The following is a 25,492-nucleotide window of genomic DNA, read 5'->3' on the forward strand; positions in this document are numbered from 1 at the left end:
TTACACCTAGGGAAATTGTAAAAGGAATACAGGAAAATCGTGAAGGGAGGTAATAAAGATAAATTTAATTAGGGCACAGTAGGGAGGAAGAATATTTTTAAAAAAATATTTTATTTTTTTAATTTTTATAGACATTCTATTTCCAGCCTTATTATCAAATACAGCAATGTTAAATAATAAAAAAAAAGTTTTAAACAATAATTGGAATAAATCTGCATAGTTTCAATAATATACCTACAACTGTACGCGAAAAGGAAAAGAATCAAAGAGTTTATTACAAACCGGAAATTACTTCCCAGTTAGAGGATGAGATAAAAGGGGGTTCATGATACGAAATAGGTTATAGGCTGAGAAAACCTGTGTTAGAGCATTGTCTATGATGAAACTAATAGATGATTTACTATATTAATTTAAGCTTTCTTTTGAGGTACTACGACGGGGTACATAAAAAGAAACTCCTCATGGGCCGAATGTATCTCGTGGGCCGTACTTTGAATGACTTTTTTATATTATTTTTTCAGTAGCGAAGTGGTTAATCCTGCTATTTCTTTCTATAATGAACAGTTGTTTGCTTGTTTAGATACTTCACCTCTCTATCCATAATGCACAGGGCGTCATATTTGAACAACGAAATAAAAATATATTCAATAGCTTAAATACAAAGAAACGCAGGGAATTTTAATTACAATAACTAGTATTGTCGAGTACTTAACGAGGGATTTTTGTGGCTAAAGAACTTAGCAACACTGCTGTTATAAGGAAGAAGTCTGTTCTGGTGTTTTTCTTCTTCTTCTTCTTTTTTAAATACTGAAATGTGCTGCTCTTCTCGGTAGCTACAACAGCGCCACCTTGTGAAGCTTTCAGCACTTTCAAAAGCACCATTTTACCGAAAAAACATACAAACACGACACATATGTTCTGAGTCAGGAAAGCCTGTTTGCTTCTATTTATTTACTATTGGGTTCTATTGTTCTAACGAAAGAAGTTAACGTTCTTCTATAGTTTCATATGTACAATGTAAAATTAAACAACTGAAAATTGGCTAATTCTGTTGGATTATCATTTGACTCTGTTACGTATTAACGTTAGTAACACCAATAATATTTGAATAATCTCAATTTTGACCAAGAGTTGAACTCGAAGTTCTTTCTTTTTTACTTCTTAATTTTTTTTTTACCCACTGAGGAACAATAGATTATAATTTTCCTATAATAAAGGTAATACACATTCACAAGGGCGCCGATCTCTGTAAATTTGGGGGGAGGGAGGCATTCAGATGAAGAAGGTACATATATAAAGATTTTAAGACAAATTGCACTCAAATTATGCCAAATATGGTATATTCACAAATACAATAGGGGGCCCACATAAGTTTCTTTTGGGGGGGATAGCTCCCTCGGCCCCCCAGGATCGGCGCCCTTGCAAATTCGGTATGACGATTACTTTGTCAGTTATTACTGCATCATTTTATTATTATTATTATTATTATTATTATTATTATTATTATTATTATTATTATTATTATTATTATTATTAGTAGTAGTAGTAGTAGTAGTAGTAGTAGTAGTAGTAGTAATAGTAATAGTAGGACGTGTTAGGAGACGAAGAATAATAATTATACACTATTTGCTATATGAATATGAAAATGAAATCTTTTAGTTTAACGTCCCACGATTATACCCTTTAGGCTAAAGGAGACAGATGATTAAGGCAAGTAAATCAAAGAATTGGTGGAATGAAATGTGGGAGGAAACGGGAGTACCTCGAGAAAACCCACGGACATGATGTGTCCACCACAAGCTTACTTATGAGAAACAAGCTTAGACATGTGGAATAATGTTCTTCTTGTTTCACTTCGTAAACTTTGTGGAAATCCCGTCTCGTCTCGAAAAAAAATTATCTTGTCTCTTTTTGTAAATTTAAGACTATATACAAAAGCAACTAGGCTTTTGTATGTGGAAATCGAAGCAACTAGGCTGAATCAGATCGATGGATATCTTCAATTGTTTCAACCGAAATTGATTGCTGCTTGTCGACTTGCTCTCCTCTGGTCGATTCAAAATCGACTGGCAATTTTAAAGATGTCCAAGCAAAAAGTAATTGGTACAATTTGCGGTGTTATAGCAGAAGAAAATAGAATCGACCACAGAAAATAGGACGTCTTTCAATTCAGTTGCTAGTCGATTAGTCGTTTTCGATCAACAAGCGATTAAGTTGAAGTCCTGTTTACACGGTCGAGTAAGTTGAAAGTGACGTCAATTCAACTGAATCGAACGCAAATCGACTAAGTGTAAACGCCCCATTAAGCGTCCCTTTCAGCACCAAGACTATATGAGACGGGACCTACAAATTAACGTGCAATCCGAGCCACATGAGCTCCCGCCGTCAAACACTAAAACAGTGTCGATTTCCCTTGTGACTCTGTGAATAGTGTAGGTGCCTTTGACACGGAGGATACGGGTTCAATTTCCGGCGTGAGCTCATGTTCTTCAGATCCCACGTTACGCTGTAGGTGCAAGTCACATACAGCATCGCTGCTGAAAGAAACGGACGCTAAACGCAAATCAAATCAACTAAAACAGTATTTAATATATTAAGACGTGGTTAAAGTAGTGTTGTCGACGACTATAGTGATAGCGATGAGTCGTGAAGCTTGACTTAGATTTACCAATTTCAGCATCCAATAGATCGCGAGGGTGTGACCCGGTCTTCAACCTCTATCCATAAAACCTTGTCAGTGTCGTCTCTCGGCTATACGAACATCTCCTGAAGGTACAGTTTTATCGGATTGCCACTGAGTTTCGTTCTGTTGTTCTTGTTATATTTTTGCTATTTTTATTGTTACTTTTAATTCCAACAGCTATTAGTGTTGGTGTTATAGTTCTTTAAGTGCTGTTTCTTTTTGGTTCGTTTGCCATATCCTCTAAGTTGCGCAACATTCCTAGTGCAGCCCTGCTGTTTCACTTTTCGGAAGGTAGAGCTACGAATTGCACCGAATTCTTCCGATGCATCACACGTAAGGGAAAGCAGTTTTATTATTCGTGTAGAGCCCACGCTTCACAGATCGTGGCGTGGCAATCACTGTAGTGAAATTTGTCGTCTTATCTTGAAAACAAGACGAGTGCTGTCCTGTTTTTCGTTTTGTCTCAAAATTGAGACTGTAGTTCTCGTCTCATTTCTTGAGACGAGATGGGAAATTTTACGAGTCTCCTGGGCCACATTAATCCACGCATTCCTTAGAATTCAAACATTGTTTTTAGTTCTACTTAATTCATAGTACAAAAAGCTATTAGAGTTTTCCGCGCCAGTCACATGATCACGAGTTCTATTCCAGGCGCAAGAGCACAAAAATTCAATTCCACAATTATTCCCTTCCATTCAATCACCCATCTGCTTAGGACATAAACGAAGAACTAAAGGGAAAAAAGGGCATAAACGAGGAATTAAAGGGAAAAGAAAGGACATAAACGAGGAACTAAAGGAAAAAGAAAGGACATAAACGAGGAACTAAAAGGAAAAGAAAAGGCATAAACGAGGAACTAAAGGAAAAAGAAAAGACATAAGCGAGGAACTAAAGGAAAAAGAAAAGGCATAAACGAGGAACTAAAAGGAAAAGAAAAGGCATAAACGAGGAACTAAAGGAAAAAGAAAGGGCATAAGCGAGGAACTAAAGGAAAAAGAAAGGGCATAAACGAGAAACTAAAGGAAAAAGAAAGGGCATAAACGAGGAACTAAAAGGAAAAGAAAAGGCATAAACGAGGAACTAAAGGAAAAAGAAAGGGCATAAAGCGAGGAACTAAAGGAAAAAGAAAGGGCATAAGCGAGGAACTAAAGGAAAAAGAAAGGGCATAAACGAGAAACTAAAGGAAAAAGAAAGGGTATAAACGAGGAACTAAAGGAAAAAGAAAAGACATAAGCGAGGAACTAAAGGAAAAAGAAAAGGCATAAACGAGGAACTAAAAGGAAAAGAAAAGGCATAAACGAGGAACTAAAGGAAAAAGAAAGGGCATAAGCGAGGAACTAAAGGAAAAAGAAAGGGCATAAACGAGAAACTAAAGGAAAAAGAAAGGGCATAAACGAGGAACTAAAAGGAAAAGAAAAGGCATAAACGAGGAACTAAAGGAAAAAGAAAGGGCATAAGCGAGGAACTAAAGGAAAAAGAAAGGGCATAAGCGAGGAACTAAAGGAAAAAGAAAGGGCATAAACGAGAAACTAAAGGAAAAAGAAAGGGTATAAACGAGGAACTAAAGGAAAAAGAAAAGACATAAGCGAGGAACTAAAGGAAAAAGAAAAGGCATAAACGAGGAACTAAAAGGAAAAGAAAAGGCATAAACGAGGAACTAAAGGAAAAAGAAAGGGCATAAGCGAGGAACTAAAGGAAAAAGAAAGGGCATAAACGAGAAACTAAAGGAAAAAGAAAGGGCATAAACGAGGAACTAAAGGAAAAAGAAAGGGCATAAACGAGGAACTAAAGGAAAAAAGAAAGGGCATAAGCGAGGAACTAAAGGAAAAAGAAAGGGCATAAGCGGGGAACTAAAGGAAAAAGAAAAGGCATAAAAGAGGGACTAAAGGAAAAACAAAGGGCATAAACGAGGAACTAAAGGAAAAGGAAAGGGCATAAAAGAGGAACTAAAGGAAAAAGAAAGAGCATAAGCGGGGAACTAAAGGAAAAAGAAAGGGCATAAGCGAGGAACTAAAGGAAAAAGAAAGAGCATAAAAGAGGAACTAAAGGAAAAAGAAAGGGCATAAAAGAGGGACTAAAGGAAAAAGAAAGGGCATAAACGAGGAACTAAAGGAAAAGGAAAGGGCATAAACAAGGAACTAAAGGAAAAGGAAAGGGCATAAGCGAGGAACTAAAGGAAAAGAAAGGGCAGAAACGAGAAACTAAAGGAAAAGGAAAGGGCATAAACGAGGAACTAAAGGAAAAAGAAAGGGCATAAGCGAGGAACTAAAGGAAAAGAAAGGGCATAAACGAAAAACTAAAGGAAAAAGAAAGGGCATAAGCGGGGAACTAAAGGAAAAGGAAAGGGCATAAGCGAGGAACTAAAGGAAAAGGAAAACGCATAAGCGAGGAACTAAAGGAAAAAAAGAATATTATAAGTTGATACTTTTTCTTTGTTTTTCTTCTTCGCAAGAGCAAGTTCAGAGAGAATTTCGAGAGATTTTAGCAGCAATATTTTAAGTCACGAATTATTAATTTCCGGTTGAATACAGTTAGGCCGCCATGTTTCTTCTTTTAATACTGAATAAACATAAAAGTGTATTCCTTGCACGTTACGAGTTTAGGCTATAGTTTACACCTGATATTCATCGCTGCTATTGTAAAAGGGAATCTACGGCAGCAAATTTGTCCAATTTTCTACCACAATAATTCCTTCCTTTTTTGATAAGAACTAACAACTCGTAACACACAATACAAGCTCGTACGCTATATAGAAGCTTATCACTCATTAATTTCATCATGTAAATTGGTGTTTTCACCACTTGGAAAGCGTTATTATCTTTTATTTGTTTCCAGATGATAATACCAAAAAAAAAAAAAAAAAAAAAATGAAGTTTCCTCATAATATTAGAACAAGGCTTCATCGGGGGAGAACGGGTTCGATTTTAATTAAGATGGGGAAGCCACGAACTTCCGGTTTAGTGCAGCCTGTAGTCATTCAGTTATTGTCTCGTTGTCTTCCCCCCCTTTTCCCCGCCTCACCCCTTCACTCCTGGTGTTAAGGGGTGCCAGAGAGGAGAATAGGGAAGGGGGGGATATTAACTCAACCAAAACACGCCAGGCCAGCCAAACACAATGCAAAGAGGATTTTTGCAGGCGTTGGTCTGTGCACAGCAACTGGTGGTGAAATCCAATAGGAATACGCAATTCGAGACCAAAACTCCCATTGAAGCTTCACCTTAATAATACCGGAGTAAATTACACCATAAAAAGGGGTTATACAGTAAGAGACTTCTTACAATAATCATACCAATGTGTAGAATTTGGAAGTTAACATGCAACTTTATCGATTTAGATTCCAGCATTGAAATTATTATTATTATTATTATTATTATTATTATTATTATTATTATTATTATTATTATTATTATTATTATTATTATTATTATTATTATTATTATTATTATTAAAATCTAAGAAATGTGAAGTAGGTATGGATTTGAGAATACTGCGACATAAAAATGGAACAGTTACGTGTAAAATCTATCATTTCACAAAGCAAACAGTAATGTCCAGAAATTCATTCAAGCACTCTTACCAGAAAAAAAAAGAGCAGGTTTCAAAAGGCACATTAGGATTTATCGATTCATACAAATACAAATGTCTGTATACATTTATGTGTAAAAGTAACCCGTTTCGAGTCCTACAACTACTGCGGCATATTTTAAGGTTAGTGTAAAGGGACAAGTTTTGTCGGTAAATGTCACTGCAGTCTTCGTATCTCTCCCATGCATTTTTTACTATTCATGAAAATTTACAATTTCTCTTACAAATTTCAACCTAGAGACTTCAAATTTTTAGAGAAGGAACTTCATAATATATTAAAGGGAACAATCCGTGGCGATTTTTTTATTTAAAATTTTCTTCATTGTTGAAACAGTTCCATTGTTAAAAGTTTGGATATATTTTTCTACAATCAAGCCATTTCAACAATGAAGAAAATTCTAAATAAAAAAATCGGCATGGATTATTGCCTTCGATAGATTATGAAGTTCCTTTTCTAAAAATTTGAAGTCTGTAGGTTGAAATTTGTAAGACAAATAGTGAATTTTCCTGAAAGGTAAAAAAATACATGGGAGAGATACGAAGATTGTAGTGCCATCTATCGGCAAAACTTGTCCCTTTAAACCAACCTTAAGAGCAGAGCTTATAATGGAAGTAATCTAAAAAACTACGCTAGTGCTATTTCCTAGGTAGTTCTTATTATCAAGAAAATATGACAGTATTGAGAAGTTTGTACTAAACTGCTTCAGGATTATGTGAATATGACACGCAAGACGTCTCTTAGATGTATGTAAAGTGTGCCAACCACATTGGCTCACGTCGTCGTAATTTTTCACGTCATGGAGTGGAGAGGTATATCTTCATTTAAAAGTAGTTCCTTAATTGCTTCAGGATACTGGATTAACAACAAAACGTTTAGCATTGAACTTGGAATCACGCACAGAAAAAGACATACATGTTAATCACGTGTCTACTAAGGACAGGCGCGCACTCAGAAATTTTCGTTGGGAGGCATCTATGCTTTGGGAGAGTTAATATTACAAGCCACCACATCTATATAATATTGAATGGATATTATTCTGTACCCGAAAAGACGATAATTAACTGTAAAATACTTTTACCTATATTTTCAGAACTAGATTGTTATTATAAGAGAAAGAGTACAGATTAAGTGAAAGACCAAATTTTATCAATCATTTCCCTGTTAAACATATGTAGTTCTATTGAGAAATGTATGTTGTATTAGGAAGTTTACGAGGCATGTGGACCCGGTGGACTTCCCTGTGGATGTGCCCCTGACTTAGGAGCACACAATATTGACACTCTGTACATTTCAATTGAGGTATGTTTATCTTAGTGTCACTAACAAACAAAGAATATTTTTTAAAGCCCTTTTTTCCTTTGGAATAAAAAGACACGTTCAAACCTTGGTGGGGGTATGTATGATTCTGACTCGGATTCCACATGCCTGCCTTTCCCACTTGTTTAGTTGCTCGCGCGTGCATCTTATGTGCACAGGTTTTCGGATTCGATTCTCTATGTGAAAGCATTACGGTGTTTCACATTCCACCTTACACTCTGGATTCACGTCTGATATAGCCTCAGTGCTAAAAGAAGAAGATAAAGAAGAAGAAGAAGAAGCTTAAGTCTTATCCAATCAACTAACCAAAATCGGAGCCCACATAAAATTGTAGCTTCACGTCTCCAGCCAATAACAGTTACATATTGATGTGAACTAAATCTGATGGCACAAAGTCGCGAAAGCCTTAAGCCGAGCAAAACCCAATTTCAGATGGGGATATGTGCAGTGTTCGAAGTGGAAAAAAAAGCAGAGGCGGTATGTTTTATTATGATTTTGACTCAATATACCGGCTATTTAGATATTGTCTTGATCACTGAAAAACCAGAGGCGGTATGGCATACCACCGCATACCGTCTCACTTCGACCACTGGATATGTGATCGGAACATCGCCATCCATCGTTGTTGGTACTGGCTTTTATGATTGAAACTTGAAGTCAATTTTGTTGGTGTTCGTTTTGGCTGAGTGGTAGAGCGTTCACCTGTAGTGTATGGGATCCTTGGTTCGATCTCAGCTCGCGCCAGTTGAGTTTTGTGGTTGACAAACACCGTGTGCGTGGGTTTTCTTAGGGTTCTCCCGGTTCCTCCCACTTTCTTCATTCCACCATACATTTCTCTTCATCACCGTCTCTTTTAGCCTAGCCGGCATAACCATGGGACGTTAATTTTTCATTTTTGTTGTTGGTTTACAGTTTAACGCCCCTTTCAGCACCAACGTCATAGTAGACATGATCCTATAGTTTGGGGTGAAATTCGAAACGGATGCGCTCTCACTGGGAATCGAAGCCTTGTGTATTGCACCATAGTGCATGTACTAATCATACAAGGAGGAACAAAAGGCCATTTTTGAATCGGTTCACTCACGCCGGCACAGGCTCAGTTAATTTTGTCTCGTCTCGATTCTCGAAAGATGTTTGTCTCATTTCGTCTCGAAAATTTCTCGCTTCGTATTGTACATTTATGTACAAAACTTATGTCTTGATTTTTTTTCTCTTAACTTCATTTAGAAGTGATCATAATCTTTTTGTGTTATAAGTAGTTCACAAAGAGTATGACAAAACAGCATTTAAACCATATTTACTATTCGAGTATATTGTATAACAACTTCCGTATCTTTCAACGTTGATAGATGTTCTACATTATGTTCGTATAATCACTTCATCAATTTATAGTTTTTATACTATGAGTCATGTAACACTTAAGAGTCTTCATCCCGGCGAAATTAAAATACCACTAATTTTACAGTAATTATGTGATATCTTCAAAAAGATAATCGAAATGTGGAACAAGAGCGCCCTAGACAATATTATTTTATATAAGAAACCGTTATCACGACTCACTTATCTGCTTTCGATTTCGAGCCATTTAGAAAATCGGCATTTATTTTCACGTTTCTAAACAGCTGAAAACGGAAAGCCATTAGGTGACTTGTGATAACGGTACCTCACGCAAAATAATATTGTCTAGGGCACTCTTGTTCCATATTTCAATTATCTTTTATCTATTTGAAGATATCACATAATTACTGTAAAATTAGCGGTATTTTAATTTCGCCCGGGTGAAGACTCTTAAACCGTTTTCGAGATTTAAGACTTGGGTGAACTAGTGTTGCGTAAGTTACGAGACTCATAAGATTTGCTGTCTCACTTCAATTCTCGTCTTGAATTTAAAAATAGACTTCTCTTCTCGTAGGGAACGATAACTCAAGCTCGTAATACTCAACGGGTCTCCGGTTTCTTAAAAATTTCAATCAACTGAATTTTCATGCGATCGAGCTCGGGTAAGTTATCGTTAATAAGGTTGATTAATCTCATTGTATTTACGCTCGCTGAGGGCTCGTCACTAATGTCATTGGATGTTACATTCAGGGTATGGTTCGCTATCGACGTATAGGACTTCTGGTCATACACCTTCGCTCCTAATTACTGAGCTCGAGAGTTAGATATTTCAGATAGCAACAAGGGAGTTAGGTTGGCTTTTAATCAGCTCCCCAATCCTCTTCACGATACTGCACTGGCAATATGATTAAGTTTTCCCCAGCTTTCACTTTTGGTGCAGTATTAGGTAGATGAAACGCAAAATTGGCTTCTATTATTATTATTATTATTATTATTATTATTATTATTATTATTATTATTATTATTACCTACAACTTGAAGAATAATTTATAAGGAGCTGAAAAGGAGGGAGGGTTGACTAAAACCCCCCAGTCGTGTTAAAACGAGTGCTGAAGACTACAGAAGAGCGAAGAGCAAACAACGCGAAATGCGCTGATGGAGCCAGTTAAGTGCGTGGAAGAGGCCTGCCTTTCTGTTGGATGGGGACCTCTCGTCAAGTGGGACCACTTGGCATTCCTTCGGCCAGCAAAAGAGCTCTCTCTCAGTTGGCTCATGTGTCAAGGGTGGCAAGTCTTTCGCCAGCGCCACCACTACAACTTCTGCACTACAATAACAGTTACCTTCTGAAGGCAGCTGGCTGGCATGCACAAACATTGCCGCACAACTCTGACCATAAGACATGTAGCTTTCCAGATAAAAATAATAATGGAATAAAAAAAAAAGTGCATTACATCTTAAAGCACGTGAGAAATTGTGTTTTTCTAGTGCTGATTATGTACATATATCATATCTCGTCTCTCTCACGTGTTTATATGAAGAAAGACGCCGTGAGTGAGACAAATTCCTGCTGTCTTGGTGGATGTGTTGTACGCGTAAGTAGTAGGAAGCTTCCGAGGAGTTTAGACAAAGAATGAGCTGTGAAAAATCTCTGTGAAAATAACCGCATTACCAGCTACTTTTCAACTACACAAAAAAATTTCTTGGAGACGACACAAAGACTTAAAAACGCTCATTAGTTCTTTCCCTATTATTTTTTTTAATGCTAAAGTAATTTTAATTATAAATTTAAGGTAAGTTAAGTTTTAGTACGAAATGAAATCTTAAAGTTTTACATCCCACGTTTACGCCGGTTAGGCTAAAGGAGACGGTGATGATGAAAAATAAAGGAAATGGTAGGCAGGGCCGCAACTAGGGGGGGGCAGAGGGGGCACGTGCCCCGGGCGCGTGGTTGGAGGGGCGCTGGAAAGAAGATATATCAATTGTTTTAAAAATCGCACCCTTTCCCTTGAGGAACTTATTCTAGAGGTTAAAAGAAATCAAAAGTTTACTTGGCCTTTTCCATGGGACCTCTTTTCGTTCATTATATATATATATATATATATATATATATATATATATATATATATATATATATATATATATATATATATATATATATATATATATATATATATATATAGAGAGAGAGAGAGAGAGAGAGAGAGAGAGTCTCATCTAAATAGGTGTAATGTCATACATTAAAAACCTAATATTGCATGCATTTGTTCCCTTGGGCGACCACAGAGAATCCGCCCCCCTTTCCTTTTCCTACCACAAGGAGCTGTTTGTTTGTATCGGTGCAACGACATTGCGCAAATTTTTCTAAAGATTAGATCGTTGATAATCTAAGTAATTTATGTCTTATTAACGAGGAGCAGAAAGTGCTGAAATTGCGCAAATTTCCGCCGCGACGTTGCCAACAACAGGATTTAAGGAATTGTGTGAAATTTTGCATCGAAATGAAATGTATAAAGCTATTCCTTTATGAGATATATTTTATTGCATTCTAATATTTACAAAGCAACATACTTATTTACAGAAAATTTCATTTTACAGTTTGAATGCTTGAAATTTAAATCCTACAGCTTTTAAAAATGTCATACGTGCCTTCTCATAGTTTCTCTGCGAATTCCTGAACTCAGCATACTTCCTCATGACAAACTCGCTCCTTTTGACTTCTGCTGGTCTTTGGGCCTTTGAAATTCCTTTTAATATGGACGTTATTTTCATGGCAGTTTCCGTTTGGATCTCTAACAAAGCAGAAATCACCGTATGAATATCAGGAGCAGGGAAGTAAAATTGACTATTATAATGTCTGTGAAAAGCTTCTGGTCCATTTGTCGTCCGACGCATCGTGGATGGTATAGACGCCCACATGACAGGTGGATACCTAAAATTAATAAAATAAAAAGATCCTTAGTTCATGCACACAATTATTGACAATTTATATAAAACACTAAAACATTTATAACACTAGATTCAAGAAATATTTATAGTCTTGGTCCGTAATTTGTTTACAACTATCAAAACCTGCATTTTAATCTACGTCTTACATGAAGACAGAAGAAAATTTCACTATAATTAAGTTGCATTGAGAGAAAATACCATATCAGCACAACCATTAATGTTGTGTTCAAACTAGGACAACAGTTTTTGCAGTATTAAGAGTTATTGAAGCATGTGCTACTATAGATGAAATTCAAAAGGAAGCTACTTACTTGCAACCGTCTTCTATGTAGTTTTCTAGGACGTAATCGGAAAATTTATGCCCTGTATCATCCGGCGTCATTGATATTAGTTGAGTAAAGGCATCTGATACTTCTGTTGGATGTAAATATGGCAACCCAAAAAATGCCTTTATCCATGAACCTGTAAGAAAAGCAATAATAATAATAATAATAATAATAATAATAATAATAATAATAATAATAATAATAATAATTTGTTAGAATAAGCAAGCATTGGGAAAGTAGTGAAATTGATGGATCTTACTGTTGGCTTTATAATTTCTTCATTTCGTACATTATTAGAACAGCAGTTTATTTGCTTTTAAGAATGGTGACTGAATTAAGATTCTTCAGTCAAACAGAATAAGATTCTATTTTCAACTGTATTCTGTATTAATATATAACAAAACAAAGTCCACATGGTATTATTAAATTAATAATAAAGAATAATAGACCATAATAATATCAATAATACCTAGTTCAGATTTTGGATCCATATATGCTTGTCGCAGATCATTGTCGGCTTGAATCCTCCGCCACCATGTTTGTCCCAAATGGAATCTGCAGCCACGAATGTCACAATTTGGAAACACATTCTTGATGGCTTCGTGAGCAGCTGTTTCAAAATCAACGTAAATGATTTTCAAGTCGAATCTACTGTCTAAGTTTCTTATCATGTTCCACATGGCCACATACGTATTCTTGTCTTTCTTCGGCAAAAATGCAAAACATAGAGGTAGATAATATCCATTTTTATATGCATGTATTGTATATAACTGTGTGAAATGCTTAGGAGCATAAGTGAAAGTTCCATCTGCAAATACTTCTAACCCGCTGAACTCACACAGAAAACTGAAAAGAAAATAAGATTAGTGTCAGAAAAGAAAATAGTAAACAAGACTGTAGTGTCATATCGTTAGGTGAAATGCTATGTTACGATATATTTTGTGAGAATCAAAAAAAAAAAAAACTATTTTACTATAATTTGGAAATAAGACGGAAAAAGGAACTTTTCTGTTCAAGCAACTACTTCCTATTCTACTTCTTGATGCTGTAAATGAAACTCATTTCAAAGTTAATGGTTATAAATGAAATTATACTTACTCGATATTTTTCTTACACGTGAAAAGAATTATATTAGCTTCATCATCAACAAAGATGAATCTTTCTCCGTCAATTGCTATATCATCCTGCTTCTGAACCATTTGCTGTATAGCCTCTACGGTGTTTCTGGGTAGACGAGGAGTCACCTTTCTTCGATTTTTATAAATAACGTCTCGGCATCTTTTAATTTCTTTATGATCAAGTGTGTCATGATGTTCCAATTTTGAAACTTCCTGCCTTATAATTTTATTTGGCTTCTCGTTCAATTGTTCAGTGGCTCGTCGCTTACAATTCTCTCTAAGAAAATGCCGTTGAACACCATCTTCATCTTCACAATGATTATGAATATCTTTCCTTTCTAAAACTTCACTTGTATTTTCATCCATTGTTATACTAGCATTACAGCTTTTCTTAGTACATCTGAAAGAAAGGAAATAATAATTAAATCGTATCACGTGTTCTAAACTTACTATTTAAAGAAAAATGTATTCACTATTTCACTGGCAAAAATGTTATATCTTCCATCACCTTTTAACAAAGTATAGGTCCAATTGACTGACATAAATACTAATGCAGGCTTACTTATTCACTTACGAAAGTATAGGACAAATTGCCTGGCATAAATATTAAAATAGGGACTAGACACATATTTTAACAAAATATAGACCCAACTGACTGACATGGATATTAATGTAACTTTCCATTACTTAACAAAGTATAGAAGCAACTGAATGGCATAAATATTAATATAGGTTACATCACTTAACAAAATATAGGTCCAACTTCCCGACATTAATACTAATAGTGTGTTACATCTTTTAACAAAGTATATATGGATCCTATTGACTAGCATAAATACTAATATAGGCTTACAGAACTTACTAAAATATAGGTCAAGCTGACTACTGAAAATACTAATGTAGGCTTTGCATAACTTAGCAAGCTATAGGCTTATATACATGCAAAAATTATGTACTACATTAACTTACCTCCAATTTGAGCCTTTTTTTCCTTGGCGAAAGAAACGATACTTAAAGTTACTATTTGCTACCAAAATATTTACCACCCTTTTAGATATTGACCAACACCAATATGACCTCTCTATGACTTACGGTTCCTCAAATAATGCTCCTTAAATCTCTGGAAATCGGCCATTTTTGGCCAATATCATGGGAACGGTAATTCATAGAGAGACGATATTGGTCTTAATCAATACCTAAGAGGATGGTAAACACTTTGGTAGCAATATTAATTGGTGGCCATTGGCCAAACCAGAACTCTTTAAGTTCGTTGAAAACCGCGGCGAGACACAACATTCGACATGCTGCTTTAGAATTCTAACTGCATGTAGGAGGTACACGTAGATATAAGTTGCTGCATCACTCAAGGGGGCGAGCTTTCTTGCCAAGGGGCCCTATTTATCTCTAATACACTGACCACTCATTCTTGTAACAATTTATACGATAATACCTAGGTAATATATAACAAATGTTTCTCACAGCACCTAAGAACAACTAAGACGCAAATGCAAATCTAAGTATCATTTATAGAAAGGTGAAAGGATAGTTATTAAGATATGTGGTAGACACACCTGAAATATGTATACAAGTGCTTGTTTCTGATTGGCCAAAACTGGAAGATATAGACAAATCTTTATTTCTGATTGGTCGAACGTCTGTTCACGATATTTCAAGAGAACTTCTAGAAATATTTATATATATTGTTTATTTTATATATGTTTGTTTTCCTTACAGTATTTCAAAACTATTTGCTTTCAATAACTATATTCTTACAGTTTTAATCTTACAGTTAGATATGATACGGAAAATGAATGACTGGGACACATTCCCCAGTCACCCTCTCTAACGACGCCATTGCACACATATAATATAGATGACTGAAAATGCTATTGTTATCCATTACTTTGTATTTTTTTTTTTTTTTTTGTTAAAACGACTTGCATTTTGGTGACTGTTTTTATTAGTCGATATACTTATGGTAATGATGGCAACGTTGCACAAGATTTTTTTCGCAATTTCCAATTTTGTTGCCTGCTCATTAAGGCTTTATCTGTGTCAACAGAAGTAGTAGTCCCCGGCGTATGGCCGATTTGACCTTGAACTCATTTTCGTGACGTCATAGGTCAAAGGTCAATGACCTTGGCCCAGGGTCAATGACCTAGGGGTACCTAGGACCACCCCCTCTAAATTTTGGCAGGGGTACCTTGGCCCACCCCCTAAATTTTGGCAGGGGTACATAGGACCACCCCCCTTAAATTTTGGAAATTGCCAAATCTAAAAATTTGGTATGGTAGCCTAGGACCATAGTATGTACCTCTATCAGTATTGGGTGTCTATGTCGTTCCCTTTCATGGGTAAAAAATTGCCAAAAATTCAAATTTCGGGGGTTTTTGACCTAATTTATCCCCTTTGATGAGGTATTATTACCCTATATACTTATATGGGCGTATACAGGGGTCCATTACCTTTCATAAGACATGGGAATATTAATGCACCCCTTGAAAAATTTGGGAGGGGTACCTTGGCCCACCCCTTCATTTTTAGAAATTGCCCAATTTAAACATTTGGTATTATAGTATAGGACGCTAATATGGATCACTATAAATTTGGGTGGTCCACCTCGTTCCCTTTTAGGGGTACAAAATTGCCAAAATATAAACGTAAGCAATACGTTATACCACGTGTTTTGTTTCGACCTAAGTTATCCTTTTGATGAGGTGTTATTATCCTATATAGTTATATGGTCATGTATAGGGGTCCATTACCTTTCATAAGATATGGGTATATTTGTGCACTCCTTTAAAAATTTGGGAGGGGTACTTTGACCCACCCCTTAAATTTTGGAAATTGCCCAATTTAAACATTTGGTATTATAGTACCGGATCCTAACATGTATTATGATAAATTTGGGTGGTCCACCTCGTTCCCTTCTAGGGGTACAAAATTGCCAAAATTTTAGTACAACCACGTGTTTGGTTTTTGGTCGATTTTATCCCCTTTGATGAGGTGTTATTATCCTATATAGTTATATGGGCGTATACAGGGGTCCATTACCTTTCATAAGACATGGGTATATTAATGCACCCCTTGAAAAATTTGGGAGGGGTACCTTGGCCCACCCCTTAAATTTTGGAAATTGCCCAATTTAAACATTTGGTATTATAGTACTGGACCCTAACATGTATTATGATAAATTTGGGTGGTCCACCTCGTTCCCTTCTAGGGGTACAAAATTGTCAAAATATAAACGTAAGCATTACGTTGTACCATGTGTTTGGTCTTTTGGCCCAATTTATCCTCTTGGATGAGGGCCTATTACCTTATATGGTTATATGATTATGTATAGGGGTCTATTCCCTATCATAAGACATAGGTACATTTGTGCACCGGGAGGGATACTTTGGCCCACCCCTTAAATTTTGGAAATTGCCCAATTTAAACATTTGGTATTATAGTACTGGACCCTAACATGTATTATGATAAATTTGGGTGGTCCACCTCGTTCCCTTCTAGGGGTACAAAATTGTCAAAATATAAACGTAAGCAATACGTAGTACCACGTGTTTGGTTTTTTTGTCGATTTTATTTCCTTTGATGAGGTGTTATTATCCTATATAGTTATATGGTCATATATAGGAGTCCATTACCTTTTATAAGATATGGGTATGTTTGTACACTCCTTTAAAAATTTGGGAGGGGTACTTTGGCCCACCCCTTAAATTTTGGAAATTGCCCAATTTAAACATTTGGTATTATAGTACTGGACCCTAACATGTATTATGATAAATTTGGGTGGTCCACCTCGTTCCCTTCTAGGGGTACAAAATTGCCAAAATATAAACGTAAGCATTACGTTGTACCACGTGTTTGGTTTTTGATCTAATTTATTCCTTTGGATGAGGTCCTATTACCTTATATGGTAATGTATAGGTGTTCATTCCCTATCATAAGACATAGGTACATTGATGCACCCCGGGAGGGGATTCGGTATCATAGTACAGGACTCAACATGTATTATGATAAATTTGGGTGGTCCACATCGTTCTCTTTTAGGGGTACAAAATTGCTAAAATATAAACATAAGCAATATGTTGTACCATGTGTTTGGTTTTTGGCCCAATTTCTCCCCCTTTGATGAGGTTCTATTACCTTATATGGTTATATGGTCATGTATATAGGTTCATTTCCTATCATAAGATATGGGTACGTTGATGCATCCTTTAAAAATTTGGGAGGGGTATCTTGACACATCCACTCGGTTTTAGAAATTGTTTAATATAAGCATTTGGTATCATAGTACAGGTCTTCAATATGTACCACTATAAATTTGGATGGTCCACATCGTTCCCTTTTCATAGGTAAAGAACTACCAAAAATCAAATTTCGGAGGTTATTGACCCCTATTTAGCACGTTATATGGTTTATTACCTTTATATGTTTATGTTCCCTTTTAAATTTGGGAATTATCGAATAACAAAATTCGGTAAACGTTTTCTAGGACCCGTTGGTATTCCTCTTATGGCCAAATATTCAAAATTTAAAGGTTATTGACCGGCTTTATTATTGAATAAGTACAGGATTTATTACTTTTTTCATAAGACACAGGTGTATTTGTGTACCAATCTTAAATTTTGGGAGGGGGTACATTTCTTATTGTCATATCAATAATTGGTAAATGTTCTTTGGGTAAATCATTGTGATCACGTGATCAGTTATTGACCTATGATGGGATTAGGAGTCCAGGACATTGGTACATTGAAACTTTGTAGGATAATTTGAGAATGCGTCATTGGTATTGATTATTACAGCCAAATATAAACGTAAGCAAGACGTTGTACCACGTGATTGACCTTGATGAGGTAGTGTACAGGGATACATAGCTAACCTTATTGAAACTTATGACTCATAGTCTTAAGGGAATACATGCTACAACACTGGCAAAGTTATTGTTGATGCAATTTGATTGGCTGATCACTATCTTTCGTGCAATCTGATTGGTTGATCACTATCTTTCGTGCAATCTGATTGGTTGATGAGTTTTAAATCTTTGCTGTATTCAGTTTTTAAGTTTTGTTTTACATTTAAAAATCTTGTTTTTGTTCAACATTTTGCACTCAATGATAAATATGATCAAAACCGTTTATTTGTTAATCGAATAGTTAAAAACCGGATAAAGTTTGACGGTTAACCGTGAAACGTAAAAATTTTTTAGTTTGAAATTTTTTTGCTTGAAACATTTTGTTTGAAAATTCTTGCTTTCAAATTTTTTTTGTTTGAATTTTTTTGTTTGAGAATTTTGTTTGAAATTTTTTTTTGACAACTTTTGTTTCAAAATTTTTTGTTTAAAATTTTTTTGTTTGAAATTTTTTTTCGTTTCAAAATTTTGTTTAAAATTTTTGTTTGAAATTTTTTCGTTTCCAAATTTTTTGTTTGAAAAAATTTTTGTTTGAAATTTTTTTGTTTCAAAATTTTGTTTCAAAATTTTGTTTGAATTTTTTCGTTTCAAAATTTTGTTTGGAAAATTTTGTTTGAATTTTTTTCGTTTGAATTTTTTTTCGTTTCAAAATTTTGTTTCAAAGATTTTTGTTTGAAATTTTTGTTTCAAAGTTTGAGTTGACATTTTTAAAAGTTTGTGCACTCATTAGTAAAGAACCGGAACTGTTTAGAACAAAAACCTTTGACAACATTGTGGTGCAATAGTACACGTCAGAACCTGGGGTTGTACTTGAAATGAAAAAACACAATTCATTGAAATGGATCATTTTATTACACTCCACATACATCCATACCAGATAGTGGTTCTGGATATTGTCGATACAATGTATTTTGAACTTCTTGCACTAGTTTGTCTTTAGCATATAATTTTAATTCCAGTTGAAGTCTTTTAAGGTCTAATGCAATATCAATTGGTGGAAACTCAATGTCCATTTGATCACAAATAAACTGTTTATCAATACAGGTATGCACTAGTCGGAACTGTTTAGAACAAAAACATCTGGCAACATTGTGGTGCACGTCAGAACATGATCATGCAACGTCATCAGTTTTGCATCATCGTTCGAGTTAGTATTCATGATAACGTCATCATGGCTACTTGTCTGCAGTTTCTAAACACACGTGATGTGATGAAATCATTTACCAAGATTACTGATTTACAACAGAATGTACCTTATAGAATCTTAGCTAGCCAAATGATCCCTACAAAGTTTGGATTAAGAATCGTAGTGAAGCTTGAAAATGATAAGAATATAATTTTACCAGCAAGATATTTACCCATGGAATCATCAAAACAAGAAGAACTGCTGCGTTTCTTAAATACTGGATCTGTATCTTTATGTTACAAAGGATTTTTGGGTCGAAGTCATCAACTTGAATTTAGTACACAGCCAGATTCGTCAGCAAAATCATGAATTCAAACGTCAGCACATTTCTTTCCAATGACGTCAGCTGTAGTTGTATGAATGTGGTTGGTCGGCATAACGTCAGCAACTGTGATGAAATCATGAATCAGCACATTCCTTACCAATGACGTCAGCAATAACTATAAACCAGTAAATACACTGTCATCCCACGAAATCATTTGAGCAAGTGCTTTTCAGGAGGAAAGATGTGTACTTCTAACGATAAAGAGTTCATCTTCGCAAGCTATTATCCAATAAATATATTTCAAACAAAACATGTGATGATTGGTATCAGTGCTAGAACATTTGAACCTGTGATTCGATTGGGCAAAGCAGAACAATTTGGTGTACAACTGACCTGTGAAGAATGGCAAATATTATGTTCACGAATCGACCAAATGAACGATTATTTTCATGATGAGCTAAATGTGACCATAGTCAAATCATTAGGCTCAAATCATGAAGTGGTGCTGCGTACAGTCCTCGAAGAGAAGATGGTGCTGTTACGTAAAAAGAGTACATTCCATGTCCCTCGCAACATGGTGTATCTAACGGAAACAGAATGGAACAAATTCATCAGCGTATTTCAGTGTGTGAAACATGCAGTGGAAGTGTGCAACAAAACTAGTATATTCCTGAAAAAGTACTATTTTGAAAAATGTGTTATGCATATTGTACAACATGTATCTAGATATTGTGATGGTTGTCAACAGCGTTCGTGGGTACATAACTGTATTGATAAACAGTTTATTTGTGATCAAATGGACATTGAGTTTCCACCAATTGATATTGCATTAGACCTTAAAAGACTTCAACTGGAATTAAAATTATATGCTAAAGACAAACTAGTGCAAGAAGTTCAAAATACATTGTATCGACAATATCCAGAACCACTATCTGGTATGGATGTATGTGGAGTGTAATAAAATGATCCATTTCAATGAATTGTGTTTTTTCATTTCAAGTACAACCCCAGGTTCTGACGTGTACTATTGCACCACAATGTTGTCAAAGGTTTTTGTTCTAAACAGTTCCGGTTCTTTACTAATAGGTGCACAAACTTTTAAAAATGTCAACTCAAACTTTGAAACAAAAATTTCAAACAAAAATCTTTGAAACAAAATTTTGAAACGAAAAAAAATTCAAACGAAAAAAATTCAAACAAAATTTTCCAAACAAAATTTTGAAACGAAAAAAATTTTAAACAAAATTTTGAAACGAAAAAATTTCAAACGAAAAATTTTTAAACAAAAAATTTCAAACGAAAAAATTCAAACAAAATTTTGAAACAAAATTTTGAAACAAAAAAATTTCAAACAAAAATTTTTTCAAACAAAAAATTTGGAAACGAAAAAATTTCAAACAAAAATTTTAAACAAAATTTTGAAACGAAAAAAAATTTCAAACAAAAAAATTTTAAACAAAAAATTTTGAAACAAAAGTTGTCAAAAAAAAATTTCAAACAAAATTCTCAAACAAAAAAATTCAAACAAAAAAAATTTGAAAGCAAGAATTTTCAAACAAAATGTTTCAAGCAAAAAAATTTCAAACTAAAAAATTTTTACGTTTCACGGTTAACCGTCAAACTTTATCCGGTTTTTAACTATTCGATTAACAAATAAACGGTTTTGATCATATTTATCATTGAGTGCAAAATGTTGAACAAAAACAAGATTTTTAAATGTAAAACAAAACTTAAAAACTGAATACAGCAAAGATTTAAAACTCATCAACCAATCAGATTGCACGAAAGATAGTGATCAACCAATCAGATTGCACGAAAGATAGTGATCAGCCAATCAAATTGCATCAACAATAACTTTGCCAGTGTTGTAGCATGTATTCCCTTAAGACTATGAGTCATAAGTTTCAATAAGGTTAGCTATGTATCCCTGTACACTACCTCATCAAGGTCAATCACGTGGTACAACGTCTTGCTTACGTTTATATTTGGCTGTAATAATCAATACCAATGACGCATTCTCAAATTATCCTACAAAGTTTCAATGTACCAATGTCCTGGACTCCTAATCCCATCATAGGTCAATAACTGATCACGTGATCACAATGATTTACCCAAAGAACATTTACCAATTATTGATATGACAATAAGAAATGTACCCCCTCCCAAAATTTAAGATTGGTACACAAATACACCTGTGTCTTATGAAAAAAGTAATAAATCCTGTACTTATTCAATAATAAAGCCGGTCAATAACCTTTAAATTTTGAATATTTGGCCATAAGAGGAATACCAACGGGTCCTAGAAAACGTTTACCGAATTTTGTTATTCGATAATTCCCAAATTTAAAAGGGAACATAAACATATAAAGGTAATAAACCATATAACGTGCTAAATAGGGGTCAATAACCTCCGAAATTTGATTTTTGGTAGTTCTTTACCTATGAAAAGGGAACGATGTGGACCATCCAAATTTATAGTGGTACATATTGAAGACCTGTACTATGATACCAAATGCTTATATTAAACAATTTCTAAAACCGAGTGGATGTGTCAAGATACCCCTCCCAAATTTTTAAAGGATGCATCAACGTACCCATATCTTATGATAGGAAATGAACCTATATACATGACCATATAACCATATAAGGTAATAGAACCTCATCAAAGGGGGAGAAATTGGGCCAAAAACCAAACACATGGTACAACATATTGCTTATGTTTATATTTTAGCAATTTTGTACCCCTAAAAGAGAACGATGTGGACCACCCAAATTTATCATAATACATGTTGAGTCCTGTACTATGATACCGAATCCCCTCCCGGGGTGCATCAATGTACCTATGTCTTATGATAGGGAATGAACACCTATACATTACCATATAAGGTAATAGGACCTCATCCAAAGGAATAAATTAGATCAAAAACCAAACACGTGGTACAACGTAATGCTTACGTTTATATTTTGGCAATTTTGTACCCCTAGAAGGGAACGAGGTGGACCACCCAAATTTATCATAATACATGTTAGGGTCCAGTACTATAATACCAAATGTTTAAATTGGGCAATTTCCAAAATTTAAGGGGTGGGCCAAAGTACCCCTCCCAAATTTTTAAAGGAGTGTACAAACATACCCATATCTTATAAAAGGTAATGGACTCCTATATATGACCATATAACTATATAGGATAATAACACCTCATCAAAGGAAATAAAATCGACAAAAAAACCAAACACGTGGTACTACGTATTGCTTACGTTTATATTTTGACAATTTTGTACCCCTAGAAGGGAACGAGGTGGACCACCCAAATTTATCATAATACATGTTAGGGTCCAGTACTATAATACCAAATGTTTAAATTGGGCAATTTCCAAAATTTAAGGGGTGGGCCAAAGTATCCCTCCCGGTGCACAAATGTACCTATGTCTTATGATAGGGAATAGACCCCTATACATAATCATATAACCATATAAGGTAATAGGCCCTCATCCAAGAGGATAAATTGGGCCAAAAGACCAAACACATGGTACAACGTAATGCTTACGTTTATATTTTGACAATTTTGTACCCCTAGAAGGGAACGAGGTGGACCACCCAAATTTATCATAATACATGTTAGGGTCCAGTACTATAATACCAAATGTTTAAATTGGGCAATTTCCAAAATTTAAGGGGTGGGCCAAGGTACCCCTCCCAAATTTTTCAAGGGGTGCATTAATATACCCATGTCTTATGAAAGGTAATGGACCCCTGTATACGCCCATATAACTATATAGGATAATAACACCTCATCAAAGGGGATAAAATCGACCAAAAACCAAACACGTGGTTGTACTAAAATTTTGGCAATTTTGTACCCCTAGAAGGGAACGAGGTGGACCACCCAAATTTATCATAATACATGTTAGGATCCGGTACTATAATACCAAATGTTTAAATTGGGCAATTTCCAAAATTTAAGGGGTGGGTCAAAGTACCCCTCCCAAATTTTTAAAGGAGTGCACAAATATACCCATATCTTATGAAAGGTAATGGACCCCTATACATGACCATATAACTATATAGGATAATAACACCTCATCAAAAGGATAACTTAGGTCGAAACAAAACACGTGGTATAACGTATTGCTTACGTTTATATTTTGGCAATTTTGTACCCCTAAAAGGGAACGAGGTGGACCACCCAAATTTATAGTGATCCATATTAGCGTCCTATACTATAATACCAAATGTTTAAATTGGGCAATTTCTAAAAATGAAGGGGTGGGCCAAGGTACCCCTCCCAAATTTTTCAAGGGGTGCATTAATATTCCCATGTCTTATGAAAGGTAATGGACCCCTGTATACGCCCATATAAGTATATAGGGTAATAATACCTCATCAAAGGGGATAAATTAGGTCAAAAACCCCCGAAATTTGAATTTTTGGCAATTTTTTACCCATGAAAGGGAACGACATAGACACCCAATACTGATAGAGGTACATACTATGGTCCTAGGCTACCATACCAAATTTTTAGATTTGGCAATTTCCAAAATTTAAGGGGGGTGGTCCTATGTACCCCTGCCAAAATTTAGGGGGTGGGCCAAGGTACCCCTGCCAAAATTTAGAGGGGGTGGTCCTAGGTACCCCTAGGTCATTGACCCTGGGCCAAGGTCATTGACCTTTGACCTATGACGTCACGAAAATGAGTTCAAGGTCAAATCGGCCATACGCCGGGGACTACTACTACAGATAAGCGTGGGAAAATTTGCGCAATGTCGGTGCACCCGTTTGTATAATTCCATTGAGAACAGCTCTGAAGTTTAAAACGCTGTTATCAATAGAGGCGGGGGCGAAAAGTTCCCGATTTTTGTTGCTTGCTGGTGATTGAAGAGTTTAGCTCAGACGCGCCCCCTGTAATGTTACGCAATTGCTGTAAAGTTTTAAACTAGAGGGCAGTTTTGTGGCGGAAAAGATAATTTACACGCCTCGGTGTACTTAATTGTTTCTTGTACGCCTACCAAGAGATTTTGCGAGTGAAGGCTGTATGAAGCTTTATCTATTAGTTTGCTTGAGAGCTTTTCGAGGCATTTTGAATTATCTATCAGTCCAACTTATGCTTTATTATGCTTTATTGTTAATTTCAATCATTTTTTTACATTAATCGTGTATAATGTATAATATTTACTATACATTAAATAATCTAAATATCTTGATCTATTTATTAATATTTTATGAAGCAATTTCTTTCATATTTAATGAACTTTCTAGTTAATGCACTGTAAAGAGAGATGCTTTGCTCGAATCAGTTTTTTTCATCACTTGTGTGCACCTTAGAGGTGCATATATACAGAAAGAGAAAGTATACAGAAAGGTGCCAAAAAGGTACAGAAAATGCTCAAGTTCGAGAGGTACACATAACAATATAGTGTGGAGTTCTTGTGTGCTTCATTGTTGATGGAAAGTTTTCTTCTTTTCTCCACATCAAAGGATTACACCGAAAAATTTACAGAAATAAAAATAAGCTTTTTATTGTTGCATTATGTTCTCAATGATTTTGGATCGTAAATATTGGTTTTAAAAACATTTCTCATCAGAATTGGCATTTTGCACACACCCTAAACACGCAGAATGATAGTTGATAGAAAGGTACACAGACACCCTTTGAGTTATCATCTTGAAATACTTTGCGGCAAGGAAAATAAAAGCGCTGGGCTACAATGGTAGCCCGCGCGCGTATTGGAGGATTAAAGTACTTAAAAATCGATATAACTGGTTTCATTAAGAATGTTATTTACAGTTGCAATCCATAAGTGATACTTTTCG

The 25,492-nt window shown here is 35.2% G+C and overlaps 2 protein-coding genes across 3 annotated transcripts in view; both read right to left on the reverse strand.

Annotated features, from left to right (window-relative positions):
* Nucleotides 1–25,492, reverse strand: part of LOC145663865 (homeobox protein six1a-like) — a 121,051-nt gene that overhangs the window by 18,886 nt on the left and 76,673 nt on the right. The window lies entirely within an intron of this gene.
* Nucleotides 11,514–13,281, reverse strand: LOC145664387 (uncharacterized). The gene is made up of 3 exons (XM_081731048.1): nucleotides 12,666–13,281; nucleotides 12,182–12,332; nucleotides 11,514–11,853 (listed from the first exon to the last, which is right to left on the reverse strand). The coding sequence occupies exons 1-3, from the start codon at nucleotides 12,874–12,876 to the stop codon at nucleotides 11,514–11,516; spliced, it is 702 nt and encodes a 233-aa protein (XP_081587174.1). The 5' UTR covers nucleotides 12,877–13,281.

The sequence above is a fragment of the Thermobia domestica genome, chromosome 11 (assembly GCF_964235325.1).
Source record: "Thermobia domestica chromosome 11, izTheDome1.hap1.1, whole genome shotgun sequence".
Classification (NCBI taxonomy): Eukaryota; Metazoa; Arthropoda; class Insecta; order Zygentoma; family Lepismatidae; genus Thermobia; species Thermobia domestica.

Coding starts and splice junctions, on each gene's coding strand:
- LOC145664387 (XM_081731048.1), bottom strand. CDS start 12,876: ATGTGGAACATGATAAGAAACTTAGACAGTAGATTCGACTTGAAAATC. Junction 12,333..12,665: donor GGATCCAAAATCTGAACTAG/GTATTATTGATA, acceptor CTTTTCTTACAG/GTTCATGGATAAAGGCATTT. Junction 11,854..12,181: donor TACATAGAAGACGGTTGCAA/GTAAGTAGCTTC, acceptor TATTAATTTTAG/GTATCCACCTGTCATGTGGG.